The sequence below is a fragment of the Corapipo altera genome, unplaced genomic scaffold, assembly GCF_003945725.1.
Source record: "Corapipo altera isolate COAL_440 unplaced genomic scaffold, ASM394572v1 23, whole genome shotgun sequence".
Taxonomy (NCBI): domain Eukaryota; kingdom Metazoa; phylum Chordata; class Aves; order Passeriformes; family Pipridae; genus Corapipo; species Corapipo altera.
This window is the reverse complement of record NW_020884878.1, coordinates 18,516,532-18,539,798: the sequence shown is the minus strand read 5'-3', so window position 1 is coordinate 18,539,798 and position 23,267 is coordinate 18,516,532. Positions and strand designations below refer to the sequence as shown.

The following is a 23,267-nucleotide window of genomic DNA, read 5'->3' as shown; positions in this document are numbered from 1 at the left end:
GATTTTCCAGTGTGAGCTTTGAAGTGTTTTGTAGTTTGCTAGGTGAACAGGGAAAAAGCTTGCATGTCACTTGTGGAGTAGATGGTTTATTGAAGGTGGAGCTTAAGCTTGTTTATTAGGCTTCTAATGAACTCTTACAAGAAGGGGAAGGAGAGCAGTAACCTGTCAGTATCTGAATACCAAAGGTCACACTGAAGCATGACAGGGAGGCAGGGAGTGGGGATATCTACTGTTAGTCTGGAGAGTGAGAGTAGTTCTGGAGCCTGAAGGAATTAATAAGGATTTCTCCCTTGATTTAGTTTTTGTGCTGCCCTGGCTGCCTGCTGCTATTACTGCCACTCTTCTGATTGCTCTGTCTCCCTCTCCAAGAGAAAGTACAACCAGAGGGAAGGCAAATGTGCTATTGTTGAGGGTGAGCTCTGTAGCAGTGTGTAGTTGCTGATATAGAGAATTGGTTCTTGTCTTCATCCAAGCTGGCATATGCCAGTGTGACTTGGCTGTGACCAGCTGAGACATGGGGAGGTGTATCAGAACAATGGAAAGTACGAGTGTCACTTCTCTATTCTAAGTTTTGAATTCAGAAATGAAGGGCATCTCTTCTGTCCTGCTGGGGAGCAAAGCTGCAGTGAGAGAGGCTGCCAGGACTACTCACACAATATGATTGCTGCTACTTCTTCCTGGGAGACTGTATTACTGACAGCAGTTTGTGTGGAAACTGAACAGTGCGCAGTCAACCTCAGTTTAACCTTTCCCATTTCCAGCTGTAGTTTTGGGGTAGAAGCTCTCCTACACTATTTCTGCTTAGAGGCTTTCAGAATCTAATCTCTTCTATGTCATGTTAATACATGTCCTTTAATTTTCTTAACTTATCCATTTCCTCATATTTTAAAAGGACAAGATTCATTACAAGGGGAGGATCTTTGAGCAGTAAGGCCAGGTAAACAAGTTGATGAAAATGAATATCATGTCATTCAGTTTAGACAGTGAATACAAGCAGTACATAATAACAGGACATGGGAAGGTGCTTCCTGTGTTCTTGCTGCTGTAAGCTGTATTATCTCTGAGTAATACATATCATAGAGATGAACCAGGTTGATATCGTGATGGGGCCATTCCTCTTGCATCCTCTGCCTGTTTCTTCTGCACATTCTTTAAGTACATTGGCAGGTTAAAAACAGTTCAGTGATTCATCTTTGAAAACTGGTGGTTAGAACTTGCATTATGGAGAAAGCAAATCTGAATTCAGGCCAAAACAGAGTTGATACCCTTCTCATGGTGGATATAGAACAGACATCCATTCCTTTCTTGGCTACCTGCATAACATTTCATGTTGTTAACAGTAAGATTTTCTGGTTTAGGTGAAGTGGGGTCAGAAGAATGCAGTGAAGTGGCAGAAAACCTTCCTGTCTAATAGTGGAAAACTCCTTTTCCTAATTTTTTTTTTCACTTGACAAGTCCTACTGGAAAATTCTTTGTAAGAATTAAAAGCAATATGAATCCAGTTGTTGAACCATTCAGCCCACACAGATTATCAACAGTACCTGTTAAGTCTGTTTGGGTCTGTGCATTGCAAGGCCTATGGAGTAGTCCATAACTTGGACAGGAACAGATCACAGTGGGGGGAAAATGACAGTTGCTTGAAGCAGAGCAAGAAGTGATGGTATTAGTAAGCAGAAGATAGTGTTTAAAAGAGTTTCACTTGATAAAATAGACTCTTTTGGCTGAAGATGTGCCTACACATGTGGACAATCCAGCCTCTGGTTTAAGAGTACTCTTGGATTCCTGTCTAATTGCAGGCTCCCACATAGCAGCATCCACGAGTAATGCTTTGGCTCAAAACAGTTCTATCCTGGCAGACGATGATCTGGACTCACTTACTTGTGCCTTCATCACTTTGGCTGGATTAAAGCAATATGAGACACCTGGGCATGAAGCCTTTCGTGTTTATGAAAATAGCTCGTGCAGAAATTGCAGCATATGCTTGTGGTAAATTTTGTTACTGGGAAAACATCAAGCTCGCCCTTGATTTTCTGTGCCTAGTTAGCATATAGTTTCTGAATTGCTTTTAGGATCTTGGCCCTTATCTTTTAAGTGACACATATTCTATTCTTAGTAGTGGTCCAGAATAAAATTGGAAAAGAGTAGAGGCCCAGAATGAAATTGGAAAAGAGCATAGCCCTGAAATAGAATCATCTTCTAAAAGATTGCAAGACTTTTCAAGAGTTTATTCTAATCTCAGGTTAACACCTTGAAGCTTTTACAAGCACTGGAGTTTTCCTACCTTTCGTTCTTATTGTAAGGCCTTTTTCTATGACTTTGGTTTCTCCAAAAATAGCATGTAAATTTCTGTTGATGCAAGACATTCCATGGCATGCAAATTCCTTTTTCTTTCCTGGAGAGAGCAAGTGCGGTGGATGAGTAGCCTAGTTACTACAGTGGAAGAAAGGTACAGTAAAGTATAATATGAAAAGCTGTAGAGCTATAGAGTACTGACAGTAATTGTAACTGGTATTTCAGAGGTAGTAACAGTCTTCCATCCAAAGCAAGTGCAGAACACAAGTATAAGGAGTGTGGACTATTGCCAGCGTTGTACTTGTGATCTGTTACCATTCTGACATCCAGAGACTATTGATAGAAGCTCTAGAAATAACTTGTATTTTCTATTTGCAGACTTGCACTTAGTATGAGGCTAGTCAGACTAGCTGTGGGTGAATGTATTAAAGCTGGCATTGAATTCTGTTGTATAAAGCTTGGAGGTTTTTCGATAGTAGATTTGAGTCATTAAATGTTTTGTTTTGGGTTTTTTTGATGCATTGCTGAGGTGGCCCATGATGTCCCTTAAGATGGTAGCATCCTAATAAAAGAGAAAGTTTTTGTACTGAGAACTGTGGAACACAGCAAAATACCTTCTGAATAGTCAGTCCCCATGGAAATGTAAATTCTGTGGGCATGGAGCTTAGGTCCCCTAATAATTAAAGATGGGCTCTGTAGAAGGAAGCTAATACAAGCATTTGCAAGGTACAGAAATAGCATTCTCTAGAGTATTGTCTGTGTCTGCCAGGAAGGATTCATATTCTCATATTTCTGAGTATGAACAATTGAAAACATAAGCTGAAAAGCATGGTAAACCTAAATGTCCTCTGCTTTGAAGTACCGAGGGAGCCATGACTTCCTGTAATGGCTTGCTATTTGTGCTCAGTATCTTCCAGGATCTGGCTGAAAGTATATAATCTGTTGATTATATAGTGAATGCTTTCAGTATGCTTTCAATAACTTATTGTTAAGATGGAGATAATGAAATCATAATTAAGAACAAAATACATGGTAGGACTGTTGTCACTGTTTTCAAAACAGAAGTGCTAAATCTTGGAAACTTTCAGTTAAACTGAGAAGAAATTCAAATACTTTAAGCTGTGGAAATATGTGGAAAGGGGATCCAAACTTCCAAACTCTTTTCTGTTGCCAGATGCTCTGATTTCAAATGTAGTTAAAGTTGAGAAAAATACGGTGCAAAATATTTTTCACTCTTAACTTTGCCACTTAGTTATATCAAGGAGGGTTCCTCCCCCTTGCTTCCGCATTTGTATTTAAGGTTAAGTTTAATCTGATGAGCATCTTCATGGATTTGCTGGTATAGTTCTTGTGGAAAGTTATTTCTCAAAATGGCTACTAAGTAAGGGAAGTAGTGACTTCATTTTCATAGAGAAATAAAGTCTTCGGTTTTTTGACAGTTCTTTCTAAAGGAAGGATTATTTTTTTTTTGGGTGTAACTTGTTAGATGTCTTTGTATAGTTCAGATTCTTCTGAACTATGGAAAATAATAGGAGAAGGATGAAGAGAGATGACTATTAATAAAGCAAATTGGAGATGCATTTTTTTCTGGACATTAACTTCATTTCATAACCAGGTGATCCAAATTTCCCTCCCTCTCTCCATCCTCCATTCTTCTTGAACACTCCTTTTTCCTGCACTGAGGCTTCACCCATATCTACTCCCCTTTTATTGCAGCTAACCCTGCCCTCTGTGGTACATACTTTTGTTCTTGCTGGGGCTTCTTTGGATAGCATGTGTTTGACTTTACCCTTTCTTACTCCCCTTTTTCTCTTTTGAGGCATTAGCACCTGAAGCTGTTGTGGGACAGGAGGATTGTCAGAGTGAAGGTGTTTTTCCTCTCATTAATTTGTTTTGTTTTTTGGTTGCTAGTGGTCGTTTGGGGTTGTTGTTTTGTTTTTTTTTTAACTGGAACATGCTTGCTGTTAGATCTCTGGTGATTATCAGTGTCTTATACTGGTCATTATTCCAACCAGATGCCCTGGATTCTGCTCTCAATTTTTTGTTTTATTTATTTTTCTCTAAAGTCTGAGGCCTAAAATATATATTGAATCAGGATTACATGCAGCATAAGCAAATGATTGCTGTTGGGCTGAATGATCATTGCAGGTCCTTTCCAACTGCATCTATTCTATTACATTATATTCACATTCTATTCCATTACATTTAACTTGATAACATGTCCTTGTCTAGATGTAAGATTTTGCAAATGTCACCACAAATAGTATTATCATGTGCTTAATGTTTGATTTTTTTTTTTAAAGTTGTTTGGTGACCTAATCCTAAATGGAGGCACTTCCCACTTTCTGTTCTGACTCTGTATCCTAACACTGTCCTTTGTTATGTTTGAAAGAGGATGTACCTGCATCTGATTGAAAGTTAATTGGTATCTTTCTGTAATATGCTCAAGTGGTTGTTCAGTCAGATCTATGAAGTGATCTGACTTGCCTGTGGCTACCTAATTTGTGAAGCAGATGAAGTACAGTGTCTGGAGTGTGCAACTTCAGCAGGTGATGAGCTTTCAGCTGCAGTACATCTGTAGACTGACAAAGGCTGATCATGCAACTACAGATTTAGAAAGCAACTTTTGCACAAGATGTAATTTTAAACATTTTAAATTGGCATGGCTATCAAGAGAAACAGTCCTTCCTGAGGACACTTCATGAGAGAAAACTCTTCCAGACTGCTGTTCTCATTCTCATTTTGACCCTTTCCTTTTCTGACACAGGTATATGATCGGTTCTCCTCTGGCTGCAAATGGCAGTGGAGGGGTAGCATGAGCAACTAGCAGTTGGTTGCAGGAAGCTCCTTTTCCTCCCCCAGAAGCTTATATTGTTTCAACATTCATTCAACCTCTTCTTAAAGAGATGTCCTGTTGATAAGATTACTAAATTGTTTCAGTGCAGTTTTGTGCTCTATTCCTGTGCTCTTTTAGAGGCTTGTGGTGTCCACTGTGTTGTGTCAGCACAAGCATTTCTGTACCCATACAGTGACCTGATCTGGTTTAATACATATTTCAGTAAAAATGACTGGCTTTAGATGGCTTGCTGTGCAGCACAGATGCTCTTGTACAGGTAAAATGGAAGTGGATAGCTGAGGAAAGAGTTTGGAGTTTGGATAGCTCCAGTGGCCACTGGAAAAAGAGGAAAAAAATACTTATAAAGTTTTAACTTTGTAACCAGATCAAGGAACATGATCTAGCTTTGTCCCTTGGCATCCTTCTCCCTTTTACATTCTATTCTCTCTGCCTGCACCAAAATCCCCAAAACCTTACAAAACAAAACCCTGGGCTATTTTTCAGTTGAATCAATTATTTGATTCATTTCAACACAAACATCTGTGATGGTAGGGCATGGCTAAGGGAGTGGTGGTGGGGTACTTTGTTACACTATAAGGTAATACCTTTCAATCAGGAGGTTGCCACTGTTTCTACAGTAAACAGGCTGATTTCACTGTGTAATTGTTGGCTGTAGCAGGGTTCATATGGAGCCCAGATAAGCTTGTAGCAATGTCTTGCTCCTCATTGCGATCTTCCCTGTACTCATCTAGGTGACATATTTGAGATATGAAGGGCTGTGTAGTCCCTAAGAATGACAGCATCTTGGAGCAGATGCTGCCTTATTGGACCCATTGGTCTGGCATTTAGGTTGTACCTGGTTTCCTGGATGCCTCTTGAGGAAAATGGATTGGCAGTTGTAGGCTGTGTAGTTGTTGGTGGTAGAAATCTGTTTCCACTCTTTCCTAAGATGTCCATATAGAGTACACAAAAACTGACCTATGAGTATGAGGCTTCAGGAAATACTGGTATGCATATGTAGTGTGATTGCTCTGAACGCGTGTGTTTCCCAGGACCAGTGGATCTTAAGTATTCATGGTAGGTCCTATTGTGACACTTACTGTCTAAAGCAAAGTGACCTGTTTGGCCAGAAAGTCCAGGGACTGCAAATTAAGGAAATAAAAAAAAAATGTCTAGCATGATGTGTAGGCTGTTAAACTGTGAAAGCTCCTAGGGGAAAAAACTTCTTTCTCTAAGACATTGGAAAACAAACTAAATGCACCTGAATGTGTCCCTTGAGGGTGAACTATATTTTTTATGTGGAGAGGTTTCATTTAATGAAGTCTCATTGTATGCCTTCTGTCCCTAGCTGTTGCTGTTGAGTGGTCTGTTGAGTGGTCTGTGGTCTGTAGTGACATGCTTGCTGTACCTAGCAAGCATGCCCCTTTTTTAAGGAAGACTCTTAATCTTTATCCCTCTTTACAGGTTTGCAACAGTGAGGTATGACCAGGCATCCAAGAACATTAAAAACCAGTTCATGCATCTGACCAACTACAGTGTCAACAAGAAGAGTGGAGATTATGTCAGGTACTTGGCTGGAAAATGGAACTTGATCTCTAGAGGTTGGGTCAGTTTACCTAAGTTGGTTTAATGCTGATCCACAGAGGTAGGCCAGTGGTGTTAATCTGCTTCTTTCTTTTATTTTTAGCTGTGATGATCCTGAAGTAGAGGATTATGGAAACAAGTGGAGCATGAGTGCAATGCTGAGGTACTTAAAACAAGAGGGGAGAGACACTGCAGGTCAGTACAGATCTTGTTCTTTTATTCCTTTGTTGGATCTTGATCATCTCACTAGTGTGAATCCTAAAAGGAAGAGCCCCAGTGAGTCCCAATTAGCACCGGAGAAGGGTGGAGGGAAACATTGTTCCTTATTCTAGCATTAGAGCTTTGCATTTATTCCCTATCCCCAGAGATGAGGCCTAACCCCTTCCTTTTTGCAAATAGTATTCTGAGACTTCCTCAGAGTGTGTTTCTTAATGTTTTACCTACATTTCCCGTTTCTTAAGGTCATTCCATTCCTTCTAAAAGCTTCCCTCCCTCTACTGCTCCCATGGCCTGTTCAGTCTGATGAGTGACCAACCTCTGGAGAACTGTGCCAGTTTGAATGACTCTTGGATGTGGTGTCATCTTTCCATGGCTCAGGTTTTTGCTGAGTGTTTTCATTTCAGTCTGTGTTTCATATAAAACAGCTCCCTCTTCCACACCTTTGCCAGGTCTGCTGGGAGTAAATGCATCTGCAGAGCAGAATCCGGGTATATCCTTTCAGGGATAAATTGCCTGTGATACTAAGGCATCAGTTAAACTACTGATAGCAGCTATGGCCCATATTGCAAATGTTGCCAGGGAGCACTTAGATGTTGGATAAAGGGGTTTGAATCTGGCTTTCAGATGGAAGTAGGCTTTTTCCTCCATCATGTGTGTGCATGGCTGTTCAATCACTTGCATGATATGTATGCAGCAAGCCATGAACGCATAGTTATTTATATTGATACATTTCCACACCTCACCCCAAACTGAAGTATAAAATGTGCCCTCCTAATTGTTAAGTAAACTGCTGAGCAATGCAAACAGGTTTCTTTAACTATACATTAAAAGGCTTCTTGCACCTTTCTCTGATGCGTCTGATTCTGGTCATAGGGAGGTAGAATGCTGGCTGGAAAATGCTGACCTTGTCTGGGCTGGCAAGATTTTTGTGCTCTAGAATGTTTATGTGCACTGGGATGTTTCCATGCTATGTTGGCTTCACTTAGTTGTCTTCTAGTACAGAAATTCACATCTAAATTTGCTTGCATGCTCCTTCTGTAATTGTTCAGGTCCCTGCATGTCATCATTTGAGCATGAGAAATAGCAATTGTAGGCCTAAAGCAAACTCTCTAGTCAAGTGGTTTGTAGTAGATGCTCTTTGAAGTAGGGCTTACCTCTGTCTGTGTGGATTTGCTTGTACTCCCTTTGAGAGGTGGGGAAGGCTGTCCTTTCATCCCTACTAACTTTTGAGAGTGGGACTCCAGTATTTGTTCATTCCTTTCTCCTCTCACTTCTCTACTGCTTGTCCTTGAAAACAGAAACTAACTGTGGTGTTCTTTCTATCGCATGACTCATCCCAAGCCCAGTGTAGAATCCAGGTCTGCATCTAATATTCATCTTTTCTTGCCTTTTCCTCCCTCTGTCTGCTTAGGCTCCTGTTCCAGAGCTCTGTTCATAGGCTCATGCAGGAGCTGCAAATGCTTTCTTATTGCAGGTTATCTATAGGTCAGCGGGACTGGAAGCTGTCACCAGTCATATAATTTTGAAAATATTTATGAACAGCTGCTTTAGAGGAAGGTGCAACATCACAGAACAGTTATTTCATGAAAGTCCACAAGAAAAATTTTTATATCTTGGAGACTATGGTTTATTTTCTGTAATTTAAGGGTTTATCTCACTAACCCACTCTGGTTTAATCCTTCCTAATCCTCTGAGTGGGCATTGGTCATACTCCAACTGACTTGTGCTGATGTATTTGCCATATGTTTCTGCTTACCTGCTCTATACATATACTCACATTTATCATTCTCATTTGTGAGTATTTTTGCACTAGCATACTTTTGCATGTATCTATATACTTATGCTTGAATGGATTTCTAAACATCATTGCTTTGTCATCCATAGGCTCTTATGTGCTTTGATTCACAAAGGTATCTATCCATATGCGTATTCTCATGCCTTTCTAGATATTATGTTTTACTTCACAATCTACTTTTTCCTTTTTTTTTCCTCCTCTCCTCCCCTCCTTGCAGCACTGATGGCCAACGTGGAGGACCTGATTATCAAGACTGTAGTTTCTGCTGAACTGTCCATTGCCTCAGCTTGTAAAAGTTTTCTTTCACATCGTGGCAGCTGCTTTGGTAAGGCATTGGGGACATTTTTGTTGATTGCCTCTTGACTACTGTTTGAAACCTCCAGCTTTGTGATGCTAGAGAAATATGCAATTTGTAATGCTAGAAAGCTGGAAACTGTTTTGGTTGTTTTGTTTTGATTTTATTTCTCCTCATTATAGGCCTCTGTGAGGGCAGGGGATGCTGGATCTTAGTTGACCCTGTACCAGTGTCAGTCATCAAAATCTCGTGATAGAAAATGAAAATGGGATGATTAAAAAGGACTTGAAAGGGAACTGGGGAAGCGCTGGAAAGTTGAAGTTACTGACCCACTAGTGCCCACGCAAAGGACTGCTGTGGATGATTAAACACACTTTTAGAGCATTTGATATTTTCAGTTGAGCCACCTGAAACAATGTAGTTCTGCATTTTCCTGCGTACATCTGAGGACTAGGGAGAAACGTGAAGCGTGGTGCCTGGAATGGTGGTGGTGGTGAATGGTTTGTGTTTGTGCGAGACGGCCACAGAGTGGCGTCAGAGCCCATTCCTGGCAGGCACTGGAAGCACAACTATGTGCTGGCAAAGGGATTTGAGAACTCGCTGGCAGCAGCTGCTGGGATGAGGTCCAGAAAGCAGTGGCTGGTACCACAGTGTGCCTTCTCCCACTTTCCAGTGGCTGCTTCCCAGCCTTCCCTAAAGAGGCCTCCTTCTGCTCATAGCCATCCTTTGCTCATGTGGATACATGCACAAAGATGGCGTCCCAGTCAATGCTTAAACCAAAGGCCAAGCTTGGCTTAAGCTATCCGGTGTTTAGGTATCAGGTAAACTAGCTGTGACAGGTAAAGGAAATCCATTTATGTGGTCCTTGCACTGCACTTTAGATATTGACGCTTCTGTAGCTTTCAACACTCCTCTATAAATGCTGTTATCTTTGGATATTTGGGCGTGATGAGACAGATCCTGATGTCTTTGTTCCAAGCTGAAGGACCTTGTCATGCATGGAGATTTATGAGTTAAATAATAGTTTCAATGAAATAGCACTTTATTGGTTACTCCTGAACTATCAACAACTGGATTTAAAAAAAAAGCACAGCAAAGTAACTTCAACTACCTCTTTTTTGGCTTCTCCCTTTTCCTCCCTCAGTTGTGTCTCTCAGTTCCTCTGAGCTGTGTATATGGAAACTAATGTTCCTCGTGTGCTTTCTGCTGGGCCTGGCTCTGAGGTTATCCCACTTCCTGCTGCCTCCCCAGGGCTGCGCTAACCACCCTCTTAGATGCTCCCCCACAAATAAACTGTTTTGTTCCATCTATTTCAGTGTAAACATAAATTAAGAGCTTCCCAGGAAAGAGAGCTTAAGTAGGAGCCATACTGCTTCCCTAGGGAGCCTTAGGCATTTCCAGAGCTCAGTCATTTTTGCCACCTTCCCCCACAGTTAAGTGAGGGTCCTTGTCCCAAGGATTTGAACTGTTGTCATGCTGCACGGCTCATTTGTCACCAGTGTTTCTTATTCTGACACTCTTTGGTTGTGCCACTTTTAACCCTGTTGTAAAAAGACACTTTTTCTAGCTGGAGATGTTCAGAATGGCTCAGTGCATAGCTGTTAATGCGAAGGAGAAAACTGGGAATGAAGATTTCATGTGAGACTCATGCAGAGTCTCACAACTCGTTTAGTTTTTCTTTTTTCATTCTGGGTGTGCACAGTGAGCTGCATGTGTGCCCTGGGAAGGGCCAATCATTTGAAAAGTATCTCAGACTTCAGAAACCTTTATCTGAGATTCAAATGCAGAGGTGGACCTTGTTTGGAAAACTTCTAAAAAATATAACTGTGTATTCTACTCTAGTTTTTGTAAAGCTGTTCTAGGGAATAGGATTCCTGTACAATTGCCACCTTCTTGCTAAAAATTAAATTATAACTATTATTTGTCTAGATGAGGTTGACCACTTCAACTAGTTAGTGGTTTTTCAGTCCTTTTCCAAGTAGATGTTTTTGTGTAATGTACTTGTTTTCTAGATTTAAAGGAAAAGAATTCATTCATACCTTCTTCATTTTCTAAAATAAGACCAGGGAGATAGTCTGATTTCAACTACCAATGCTTGCCTAGAAAGTGAGAGTGGTAGCTTGGGATGATTCTTTTTTAATGTCAAAGTGGAGTGCTGCTGACAGTCTGAAAGACTGTAGTGAGTCCCATTTTGGCTATGTAACATGAGCTGTTTACTGCATTCCAGTAACAATCAGTTTTCAGAAGACTTGGGATGCTCAGTTTTGGTCTTCTGAAGTGCATCACAGGAAGCAGTGCAAGTACTACATGATTTTGTTGCCCTGTTCATGCACTGTTATTAACAAAGTGATCTCAAACCTCTATTTTGTTCTTTGTAATTAGCTAATAATACCTCATGTAAAATTAAACTCCTAATGGAGTAAGTAAACTCTTAATGAGTAAGTAGCTCCAGAGGAGGGTATCCTGCAGGTCTCCAAACCACTGCATTGTCCTGAAGTTGGTAACCAGTTGAGTTGTTGGTTGCCTCTGGAGCCTTCTTTAAGAGAAAGCTAGATTTTGCACTGACATTGAGGGATGTGGTGTCTCAGTGTGAGAACAGGAGGTACAATAGCAATGCGTATGCCCAAGCCAATTAAAGACTGCATTGTTCTCCCTCCTGAAGTAAGCACTTCTGGGTAGGCTAGAAAAGGCAGTGAGGCCTGCTTTCAGACAGTCTGAAAAATCTCCCTGTAGGATGGTTTAGCAGGGCATGAAATGAAGGCAGTTGGGTGCAGCACATATTTTTGCCAGCATCCAGTGTAGCACTGGATTTTCTGCACTCACTGAAATATGAGCCTGAAGAAGCAATAGATTGAAGTCCCCTGATTCATTCACAGTTCTAGTCAAGCCAGCTGTGACGCTGTTGAGCTCTTCTGCAATCAAGAAGGCAGGGTAGGGTAATGGGCATATTGATCCCACCAGAGCAATGAGTTTCTAATTTAGCTGCTTCTGTGTCCTAAGACCAAATTGGTCAGGTTTATGCTTGTAATCCCACCTACATTAAGATGGTATAGAACAAACAAAGTATTGTACTACTTTAGTGGTGCTGACTTGGAGCTAAATGCTTAAAAAAAGTCTTCATTTGTATCTAATCACCAGTTTCTCAAGCACCTATGGTTGCTATTCTTCACGAACATTTTATTTTCTTGATAGTAGCAGTTGACCTATTTGGGGGAAGTCTTTTGTAGGATTGAACAATGCTGACCTGTTCCGTAATGACTTTTGCAGGGCACTAAAAATTTGATATTCTCAAGGAATTTCTGTATACACTTGCTTGACATGAGGTAAATCTCTGTTTAGTGACTTGGGTCAGCCGTACATATACTATGCATATTCCCTATGTCTTTCTGGTTTCTTAGATGACATATCACAGGAAAGCTGAATAGGGATTCCCTTCCCTTCCCTTTTTTTGCAAAGCTTAATTCTTTCTATTTTTATAGCCTTACTATCAGTCTTTACTTTAAAGCTGGTATGTAAAGATGCCATTTGGAATCTGAAAAAGGTTGTCCTTAGAGTCCTCTGGCTACAATCAGATTCAGGAGGCCTGTACCTTTCAAGACAGATATTGTGATTATCTAATGAGCAAAGTAGGTTTTGTCATGTAACTATATCTTCAAATTTAACAAAACTGTCAGCTGTAAAATGTCTTCAAAGGATAGGTCTTTTAGTCATAGGTACTATAGGAATAGGGGGTCTATCCATGCACTGATCTTTCTACTCATCACTTCATGGCTCTAAATGGTACCTAACTGATTGTTGTTGATTTAGCACCCAGAGCTCAGCTGAAAGGTTCAAGATCCCTGTTGCTGCAGAAGCTTTCTGGTTTCTTTAGGAAGCTGTCCTCAGCTTGGTAGCACCAGTTTTCTCTCTCAGGATGCTGGGGCAGACCTAGAAAGAGTTAAATCTTCCAAAAACAGTCATAAAGAAATTACTAGCATTGCCAATTTATCATCAGTGGACTGATGTGTTACCAAAGTCTGAATCGGTCCTGGCTTCTCATTCCATCTTCTACTACCACTGGTTCTTGTAGTGACATTAAGGTCATTGGCAGATAGACAAGAACATGAAAGTAAGGAACACCAGATTATTCTTGTCTCCCGGTTTTCTTGCAGCTAAGCGTCTTGGAGTTTGGGAGGTTAAAATCAGAAGAACTTGGGCTAATAAGGTCAGGAAACATATTCTCTTTCTCCTTCACCTCATGTACCTATCTGTCTATGGAATCAGCTGACTTTTATTGTGATCTACCCGCTACTACATTTTGTTAGTTTAGGCACCTAAGTTTGTGGAGGACCAAGCAGCTGCACGTCTACTCTTATATTCCTCTGTGTCATAAGGACATCATAAGATGTCCAGAAATGGTTTCTGGGATATTAACTTCTTTACTCACTATGATATCACATACTGGGTTGAAAATGTTTCTCTTTCATGGGTGATAATTTATTTACCCAGTAAGATTAGGATTATAAAGGCAGCCCAATTTGCACCAAGACTCCTGTTCTTTGATGTTAGCCTTGAAGGTTGCCTTATTAGCTTTTCTGATTTCAGGGTTGAAGGATGATTCTGAGTCTGATTTTGGTATAGGTGATGAGCTCAACTCAACTGTAATCTTCTCTTCACCAAAGAAAGTAGTGGTTTATGTAGAAGGAGAACAAACAAGATGGTGAAAGGTCTTGTTATCATTTACTTTGGCTGAACACCCTGTGTCCACCGAGACTCTGCCCAACACCCCCCAGAGGGAGAAGAAGGAGGGAAGGGGGAAAGGAAAAAAAACTTGCAAAACCGAGGCTGCTGAGAAAGGTGGTTTTATATTTACACAGAGAAGAAAAAGAAGAACTATAAGCACTATACACACAGGGAAAACTAACAATAAAGACTACTTCCCCAGGAAGGGTGTTTTCCTCCTCCGAAAACAACCGTCTATCCTGCGCAACCATCCCGGAAGAGAAGAAGGAAGTTGTTTCCTTCTTGTCTCTTTATATCTGAGCTGACGTAACATGGTATGGAATAGCTTGTTGGTAAGATATACATCAAGTGACCTATCCTAGTTCCATTTCCCTCCAAGAGAGGGTTACAAACCCACTACAGGTCTTGAGGACAAGACTGACAAGGAGTGGCTGAGGTCATTTGGCTTGTTGATCTTGGGAAAGTCTGAGGTGTGACCTCATTGCAGTCTACAGTTTTCTTAAGGAGGGCAGTGAAGGGGGAGGTGTTGATCTGCCCTCTGGTGACCAGTGATAGGACATAAGAAAATGAAATGAAGCTGTGTCAGGGGAAGTTCACATGGGATGTTAGGAAAAGACTTTTCACTGAGAGGGTGGTCAGTCACTGGAACAGGCTCCTTAGGGAAGTGATCACAGCACAAACCCTGTCAAAGTTCAAGGAGTGTCTGGATGATGCTCCTAGTCATATGGTTTAGACTAAGGTAATCCTGCAAGGAGCAGGGAGTTGGATTCAGTCATCCTTATAGGTTCCTTCCAACTCGAGTTATTCTGTGTCTCTATGTATGTACTATGAAGTTAATCCACTTCTGAAGACTTTTATTTGGAATGTGACTAAGTGTCCTTCAGGCTTCAGTAGAAGGAAAGAAAGTTGAAGTCATCTTATGAGTGATGGGGTTTCTCTGGTTACCTATCGTGCAGAAAAGTAAGGCAATCACACATTTGGCCAAACTAGTATGACGAACTCTGGCAGATGCAGGCTGCATCTCATGGTGCAGACAAGAACACCAACATGTGGAATAATTTTGTTCCCTCTTGCTGGGTCCTTTCCTATAATAACGCTGAGAGATAAAACCTTTATCTGTTAAAATAAAACTCTGTAAGAAAGGGAATTAAGCTGTATTAGTTAGAGAACAAGACAAATTCCTGTGCAAGACTACAGCACTAGTACTTCCCTAAAGCCTTTGGTGTACAGAGTAGAGTCTTCTATTTTATTACTTGATATGATAGTGTGGCCTTTTGCTTATCAAAGCATAAATTATTATGCTGGTCTTTTGTAAGAGTAACAGGAATGATTTGGGACCTGACTGTGATAGCCCCCAACATGTAGATTTGTTCATTTCCCTGTAACTGAATTGAAAGAGGTACTGTACTATCACTAGGTAAAGGGATGAAGTTCATTTACAAAATACTGTGTAGTCTCTGAAGCATTAAGTTTGGCAGCATGTTCAGCAAAGCACTATGACCATCACTATACTCTTGGAAGTCTTTCTTCCTGACACTGACGGGTTGCTGCTTTGGATGAAATTGTAGCACAGTTAACTTTTTTAACAACTTCTTTTTTTTCTAACACCTTTATTCATGTTGTCTGTAAGCACAGTTTGCAGGATACCTTTATATAAGGACAGAAAAAGTAGGAAGGAACAAGGGAAGACTTGAATTTCAGTGACAAAGGTGTAATTCCTTGCATTAGTAATGTCTGTAAATATGCTCCTGCATAAAATCAGATGATCAGATTTTTACTATAAAACCAGAGTAGTTGTGTGCTCCGCAAATTTTTTTTCACTCTGTTTGTGTCCTTTCATAACTTTAGATTGTCTCCATTCAGTTGCCAAATATGTACTTTGCAGTAAAGCTGCTTTTTTCCCTAGGGAAGAAGCTGCAAACAAAGACCAGAATTACAGTGACCCCCTAGGAATTGAGTTTATTCATTCTATGCAAAGTCATGAAAAACTTGTTTGCACTACCATGCTATCACTTGTGACTTACTTTCTAGACTTACAGAGAATAACAAACTCTTTGGGGATATTTTGTGAAAGGGAGTACCAGTGTAGTCTTGGACAGGATTATAAGCTAAACTTGGAATACATGGAAGTTTATCAGAACCAAAAAGCTTGAGACTGTATCTCTAGCCTTCCTCTTAGTCTTAAATTATGTCATTTGCAAAAAAATCTCTGGCTGAACTGTTGTTGTTAGACTTTAGTCTGAAGATAGGCCTTCTTTTGGGAGGATGGGAAGCTCAGTCAGCAATGCCTTCTCTATGGGGATTAGAGGGGAGAGACAGGCTGTTCCTGCTGTGTCTTGGCAACAGCTGGTACCTCCTGATATAATTCCAGTCTCTTTAACAAACTGCAGCGGTGAAACACATTTTGTGGATTGTAGTAGCGAGAGGAGGGGAGCAAGGGAAGGCACAATGGAAACTTCGTATCTTAGTTTCTTTTGTTCTTCTCTTATGAACAACAGTGGCACTTGGTGGGTAGGTGGGATGTCAGGAACGTACTGTTGCCACAGAATGAAGCGTGTTTTTCAGTCATTCTGTTTTCTTTACTCTCTCTGCAGAGGGAAATGGCAGTCCTGCTTAAGTTGGTAATTGCAGAGGATATACTTTCGATCTTGCTATGCTTCTTGTTCTACCTATGTATTTATTTTTAGAAATGATAGTGGAGTTTCACAGTGGAAAGGATACTACTACTTACTTCTGTGTTTAATCTAGGTAGTGTCTTTTCTAAATGTGGAAGAGGGCCAAGGACATATTTCTAGGTAAACTTCTGACTGTTGAGCACATCTTTGTGCTAAGTCCTATGTGGAACCTGTGAGGCTTGATTCTGTTGCCAGAACACGGATATTGCATAGCTCCTGATGCCATGAGGTATCAGAGAGATCTGTCTAGGGGTTGTAGATTTGACCTAGAATACATAAAACTTGGGGCATTATGAAGCGTCAGTGGAGTCTTCTTAGGAGACCGTGAGACATTGCAGATGACATTGGATGTCTGATGAATTGAGTCAACAGGGATACCCGGAAGAGCTTACTGTCCTAATAAACAAGGCAGATACAAGGGAAAGGAATGTAAAGCTCCAGCAGCGTGGATAGGGCTAGCTGAGGTCAAGAGGTTTCCCATGTGTATTTGTAAAAGTGGACAGAGTGAGTAACTGGGTGGGAAAGATGGAAGTTTAAAGAGCAAGTGATTGCAAGAGAATTGTGTGGGAGAGGAGGACCAGGTCAGAGGAGCCAAAATGTAGCAGAGGTCCTTTGAGGGGCAAAGGGAGGGAATGGCCAGCAGCAAAAGAAGCAACAGCTAGTCAAAACAAAATGCGCTGCTTCCCTACTGGGGCTGGGAGGTTGTGGATCAGCAGCTGCTACAGGCCCACTCATTGACTTCTCTGCCTTGGCCATGAGCTGGCTCTCCACTGGAGTTTTCTATGCCATTAAGAGTCATGGGTCTTCATCAAATCTGAGATTATATTTTGAAATAATGTATTAAAGTCATTTGACCATTAGCACTGGTCAAAGTGCTTTGCTAATGTTTACACTTACAGTCCCCACCTCCTCCTTTCCTCTCTACTGCAGCCTTTCCTGTCTGGGGAGCAAGAGAGCCAAATGTAGATTCAACCTCATTTCTTTGGAGTGAACCAACTCTTTAACTCTCTGCTGTTTTGCTTCCCACTCAGTGTCTGGCTACAGAGTCTAGAAAAGTGAGCACGCAATGCTCACTCTGCTGCCATTTCTCCCCCTTCCAAGTCCCCCCCACACCTCATTAACTTCCTGTTATAAGATACATGAGCTTTTGCACAGCTGTCTGCATATGAAGATCTTGTCAAGCAGTCCAACTCCCCAGAGCCAGAATCAATGTCAGGCAGGCAACTAAAGGCCAAGGCCAGAATTCAAGGAAAGCAGTATGGCAAAGAAACTTCTGCTTTTACTCCAGTCACTAGGGAACTGGTTAATTCCATGGAAATCCTCCTATTCTGCCAGTACCCTTTTCTGTGATGTTTTGAAAAAAAAAAAATTGTCTAAGTTGCCCTGGTGATCATTAACTGTATTTCTTAATGCTGGAAGAGGGAATTGCATAAATGGCAACTTCTGATTTATAGTCATTTTTACGTAGCATCCTTCTTGTGACTCTTTCCAAACTAGAGAGAAAGTGTGTATAGAGTGAAATAGTAAAATCAGTCTTGGAATGGGAAGCTGGTTTCAGTCTGACCTGTGTAGAGCAGAACACATCTAGCAGATATAATATGTTGTAGAATGTTTTAGAAACTAAAGAAAAAATATTTCTATCATGGTTTGCTGCAAAGTGGCAAGCTGTCAATAAGCTAACGGGTTGTCCATGGGAGGTTGTCCATGTAGATGGAGCTGCCTAGAAGTCTGTAATCCTATGAGAATATTGCAGAAAATATACAGGAATAATTGAAAAGAAGCTGATGCTTGAAAGAAGCAAATTTTCTCTAGCTGACTGGAACAATGAATATAGGGATTAAAAAGTGAATGGAGTTCTGTTGTTTTCAGGATCCAGTGGAAGAAGTAGATTGAACCTGCTGTGTGTGTCAATTCTGTGTGAAAACAAGTAGGAGAGTTTTGCATTAACTACAGTTTGTGGGCAGCGAATAGTTTATTTTCCTATATAACACTTCCCTAAGACTCCTTTTTTGTTCCCTTCTCTCCCCCACAGACAAAATAGATTTAATCTTGATTCTGAGGAAGTGAAAATTCCCCCTTGTGGAATGTTATTTGTTCAGCTCTAGAGAGTTCACTGGATTTAACATAAATGACTTAGATAGGAATGACTTGATAGAGACTAGTGTTGGACCTTACCTGAATGCTTAAAGACGTAGTAAGATGAACTTAAGAGTGTCTACTGTGTTTTCAGAGCTGTATGGTTTTGATGTCCTTATTGATGACACACTCAAACCCTGGCTGCTGGAAGTGAACCTGTCCCCATCATTGGCCTGGTAAGTGATTTCCAGTTTCATATGAGGACTGTTGCTGGAGATGATTGTCCTTGAAACTTGTGATCCTAGGAGGGCATGATTTCATGATACCTGCAGGTTATTTGTTCCACTGCTGATTGGCAGAGAGGATAATCCTTTGCTTTTTCCTTTACATAAACAAACTCGTTGCAGCAATAGGTTTTGAAAGAGCCCAGTTGGGATTCCATTTTCTTTTTAATTATTTCCTTTTCACAGTCCATCATCGTTAGCACTTCATAATCTCCCATCGTAGATGAATTTTGAAACTTTGCAGACTGTTGTGTGGGATTTCAATCTACTTTAAGGTTGTGGAGTCCAAGCAGAGTTCAGTCATTATGTTGAGTATGTAGATGAATGGTCAGGCTCAAATGTTTGGCCTAGTACTCTCTTTAGCTAAAATCTAAAGAGTGAGTGTTGTCTTGACTCTTATGCCAACCCTCATGCTCTAATGAAAATTGGGGATTTGTTTTTGTAGGTTTCTCAATTATGATTTTTTTGTGAAAGAGGTGTAGTTAATTGTGGTTTTTAAGAATTCTATGACAGTAACTTTTATTTACTTCATGAAATGTAGCATAGAAAATGTCTTTAGCTAAGCAGAGCTAAAACAAAGCTGTACATGTCTGGATTAGGACACTAAAAGCTGTGGAAAAAGGATAAACAGATTAATCTGTTGCTGTTTGATCTTTACCTATACATGTGAAAATTGCCTAGTTTTCTTCTAATGTTGTTTTTGCCTTTGTTAAGAATCAGTACGAAGAAACCGTATTGGGAGATACACTGGATGCTGATGCATTCTTCTCATTTAATGCCAGACAAATAATTTCTCTTGTCCTCTCTTGCATGTGGGGACAGTGATGCTCCTTTGGACCTGAAGATCAAAGCTAGCATGCTCTCAGATATGTTCACTCTTGTAGGTAAGTGTAGCAAAAAGCTCCTTCAATCCTTCCCTTATTTAAGACCAATAAAAGGTAGGTTTAGGAGCTGCATGTTATTAGATGAGTATAATGGAGGCAAACTCCAGTTAAGGAAAGCAGTTGTATTTAGCACTGGGAGGTGGTATGTGTACACTTTAACTTCAGGATAATCTGTCTGATTGTTATGCTTAGATGGTATTAAGAGTCCCCAGTTTCATATTTGAAGACACTGCTCTTTTTAAGTACTTGGTTTTGAAGCAAGCTACAGTTTTTATTATAAAAATGTAATGGAAGGTACAGTTTGGGATTAAACAAAGCAAGGTATGAAAATGGAAAGCGTCCTTATTGGTTCTTGGGCAGGGACAAGAAGATTGTGTACAGACTGAGACTGTGAACAGGAATGCTAGGTTTATATGTCAGGGTTTGCCTCTCTTAAAGTTCTCACGTGGCTCCTGATGCCCCTAGGCTTCGTGTGCCAGGATCCAGGCCAGCGGTCAAACCGGGCCATTTATCATTCAGCTGAATCTGTCAGGAGAAATCCATACCAGAAGATACAGGTAAGTGATTTTAACAAGCCAGAGCTGAGAAGGATAGCAAAAAGTCATTCTCATTGAAGTTGACTCACTGGTGAGAGAGGCAGTGAGCGCGATTATCTGGATTTCTAGCATAACTACAGAAGAAGAAATTTTTAACTGTGTGGGTGGTAAGGCACTGGAACGTGTCCAGAGAGTTTGTGGAATCACCATCCCTGGAGGTGTTCAAGACCAGGCTGGATGGGATGCTGAACACCCTGGTCTAGTGGAAGGTTCCCTGCCCATGGCAGGGGCGTTGGAGCTAGATGATCTTTAAGGTGCCTTCCAACCCAAACCATTCTATGATTCTAAGAGACTCAGGGGATGCACCTCAGTTATGCACCTGAGTTATTCAGCCACTTTCACTTTGTTGTGAAAGCTTCCAGAACCCTAGAACTTTATGAATGTCTCCAAGACCTCCTTCTAGGCAGAAAAAGCTTCTTGCGTTTGAAATATAAGACTTTTTTACCATTCTATCTTGGAGTCTCTCACTTCCTCTCCCATGGATCATTGGACTGAGACCTCATGTGGCTTGCTGTGACTGCCCATTGCCTTTTCTGCTGAGGTAGTGCTTTCTTAACACTGTAATGCTGAATGGCACTTGTTCTCTATCTGTTTTTGGCTATGAAATGGATTCCATAAATATCTGTGGAAATGGAGCGTTCACAAAAGGCAGGGAGATCTGGTACATCGCTTGGACTTTAAACACATTTCTCCTCAGGCAAATAGGCAAATGGTGCACCCTGATAGCTGCTATGAGGGAAATGAACATGGCTGAGTAGCTCAAGTTCAGTTAGGAAATGATAGGTCATTTTTGTTCAGTGACAGTGTACCAATACACTGTCCATTTTGGTACAGGGAAAACTCACAGAAGTTGCAATATTTTTTTTCTTGTAAAACTCAGTCTTTAGTCACTGGGAGAGAGATGAATAACTGGTAAGATGCGATTAAAGTATCTATAGGATGCGTGTCTGAGTCTAAAACTTTTAAGGCAAATTTAATAGGTAGTATTTTAAATACAGATCCATATGACCATAAAGGTGCTCTTTGTAGCAGACTAAAGGTACATCAGATAAATTAGGAACCATTCCAGAAAAAGTACCCCTCTCTCTAAGAGTAATGTGATCAGATCCTGATGATTTGACATCTTTTATCTGAAAAAAATTATACAAGACAGTCTCAGAAAATTACGCTGCTGGGAAGCATTGAATTTTAAGGAGGATTTAAACTTTATTTTGCTTAAAAAAACCCCCCCACAAATAGATGTGAAGCCTGGCCAATTGAAATGTGCAAACATTCATATGAGAGAGCAACGGTTATGAAGTGGGATTAATTTATCTTTTGGGACAGGTGTCCGCATTACCTATGTTTAATAGGAAGAGGCTTATAATCCAGTGATAAAGTTTTATAGCATGTTTTTCTTATGTACCTAAATGGAAATTCCATGGCTAAATAGATGTTTAGATCTTCCCATTGTTCAGAAATGTTTTGGCTTCTTCTTTATCTCAGATTGTTGGATCTTTGATACCTTCTCCCATTTTCAGTTGCAAAGTGTACATTGAACCTCTTTTGTTTTTCTTTCCTCCTTCACGAAATCTTGAGTTTTGATAGTTCACACAGACCGTCTTTAATCACTCTAAAATTGCTGCTTGAGAAAGCAATGCTGATACCAGTGCTCTTGAGAGACTCTCTTGAATAAATATCCTGAGATAGTTATTCTGTTTTCTGGGTTTCACCAGACTGAACTGCAAGTTTCTTGTGCAGTTCCTTTGGTTTGACTGAGCATTTCTCCCTCTAGGGAAATGAACAATTTAGCTTCTTCCTTTGTAATCTTGTTGATTTGGGTTGGAGCTCTTTCAGTTAATTGTAAGCAATAAAGGGGCCTTGACCTGTTTTGTATAGACCAGCTGTAGAGAAGAACTTGTCAGTAGTACAGCTGGAAATTATGGTTAGGTCTCTTGAGAAGCCTTTCTTACACCAGTTGCACCTCTTGGGCATTGGAGAAGAGGAGACAGCCTGAATACCCCTGAAGACGAGAAAAATCTAAACTCTTATGATAAGCATTTCCTTTTGAACCTGCCTCTGTCATTAAACTGGTCTTGCTTGTGGACCTGATGCCAGATCAGTAGTACAGGGTACTTTCTGATATTCTGATGATGTTTCTGCACCTGTTTCAGAATGTTAAATAGTATTTTGTTTCTCCACAAGAACTGTAATATTGTTGAACTATTTAAATAAAATTTCTTGTGGAATTTCAGGATTATTACTTTTTTTTAAATCCTCTTTGTTTTATGAACAATTCTACTAGACAGCATCTGTTTCTGCTTAATAGATAGCTATTAAATATTTTTATCTGAGTGACTATCAATTTTGGTTATCGTAGCGTAGTTCAGAGCTCTTTTCTGTATGCTTTTGAAAATTGCATGTCCAGATACATTCTGTACAGCTGAGCACATCTGAGGTTAGGATTAGTGCTGTGTTTGGAATGGGGATAGCATACGTTTGTGCAGGATATGAGGAAGATCTGAACTGAGGTGGTAGAAGTGGTTAGCTATATCTCTGGACTTCAGTTATCATAGAATCAAAGAATGGTTTAGGTTGGAAGGGACCTTAAACATCATCAAGTTCCAACCCTTATGCTGTGGACCTGGACACCTTCTGCTAGACTAGGTTGCTCCAAGCCCCATCCGGCCTGGCCGTGAACAGTTCAAGGGATGGGTCATCCACAACTTCTCTGGGCAACCTGTTCCAGTGCCTCACCACCCTTCGCTTATATAGTGTTTTGCTTAGGGTACTTGCCACTCCTCTGCTACTCAGGCAAGGATGAGGGTGTCTTCGAGAACACAAGGTTTTTATTCTTTTTGTGTGTTTCTTGCAGCGTCCTGCATCTGCACAGTCACAAACAGCAAACACCAGATTGGTAAGTACCCTTCAGCTCCCAGCACCAATATGAGGGACACAATTTCAAACATTACCTTGTACAATGCTTTGGCACAATTAGTCCCTAACTATATTTTACAACTAGCATAGCCT

At 40.6% G+C, this 23,267-nt stretch overlaps 1 protein-coding gene across 10 annotated transcripts in view; it reads left to right on the top strand.

Annotated features, from left to right (window-relative positions):
- Positions 1 to 23,267, top strand: part of TTLL5 (tubulin tyrosine ligase like 5) — a 131,861-nt gene that overhangs the window by 18,501 nt on the left and 90,093 nt on the right. For all 10 annotated transcript variants that reach the window (XR_003526705.1, XR_003526706.1, XR_003526707.1 and 7 more), the window contains exons 10-16: positions 6,593 to 6,694; positions 6,816 to 6,907; positions 8,944 to 9,051; positions 18,649 to 18,730; positions 19,601 to 19,662; positions 20,128 to 20,219; positions 23,113 to 23,154. Coding sequence is in view for 7 of the 10 variants with exons in the window: in XM_027637667.1 (XP_027493468.1) it covers positions 6,593 to 6,694; positions 6,816 to 6,907; positions 8,944 to 9,051; positions 18,649 to 18,730; positions 19,601 to 19,662; positions 20,128 to 20,219; positions 23,113 to 23,154 (580 nt within the window). In the remaining 3 variants the exon portion in view is untranslated. The remainder of the gene's footprint in view (positions 1 to 6,592; positions 6,695 to 6,815; positions 6,908 to 8,943; positions 9,052 to 18,648; positions 18,731 to 19,600; positions 19,663 to 20,127; positions 20,220 to 23,112; positions 23,155 to 23,267) is intronic.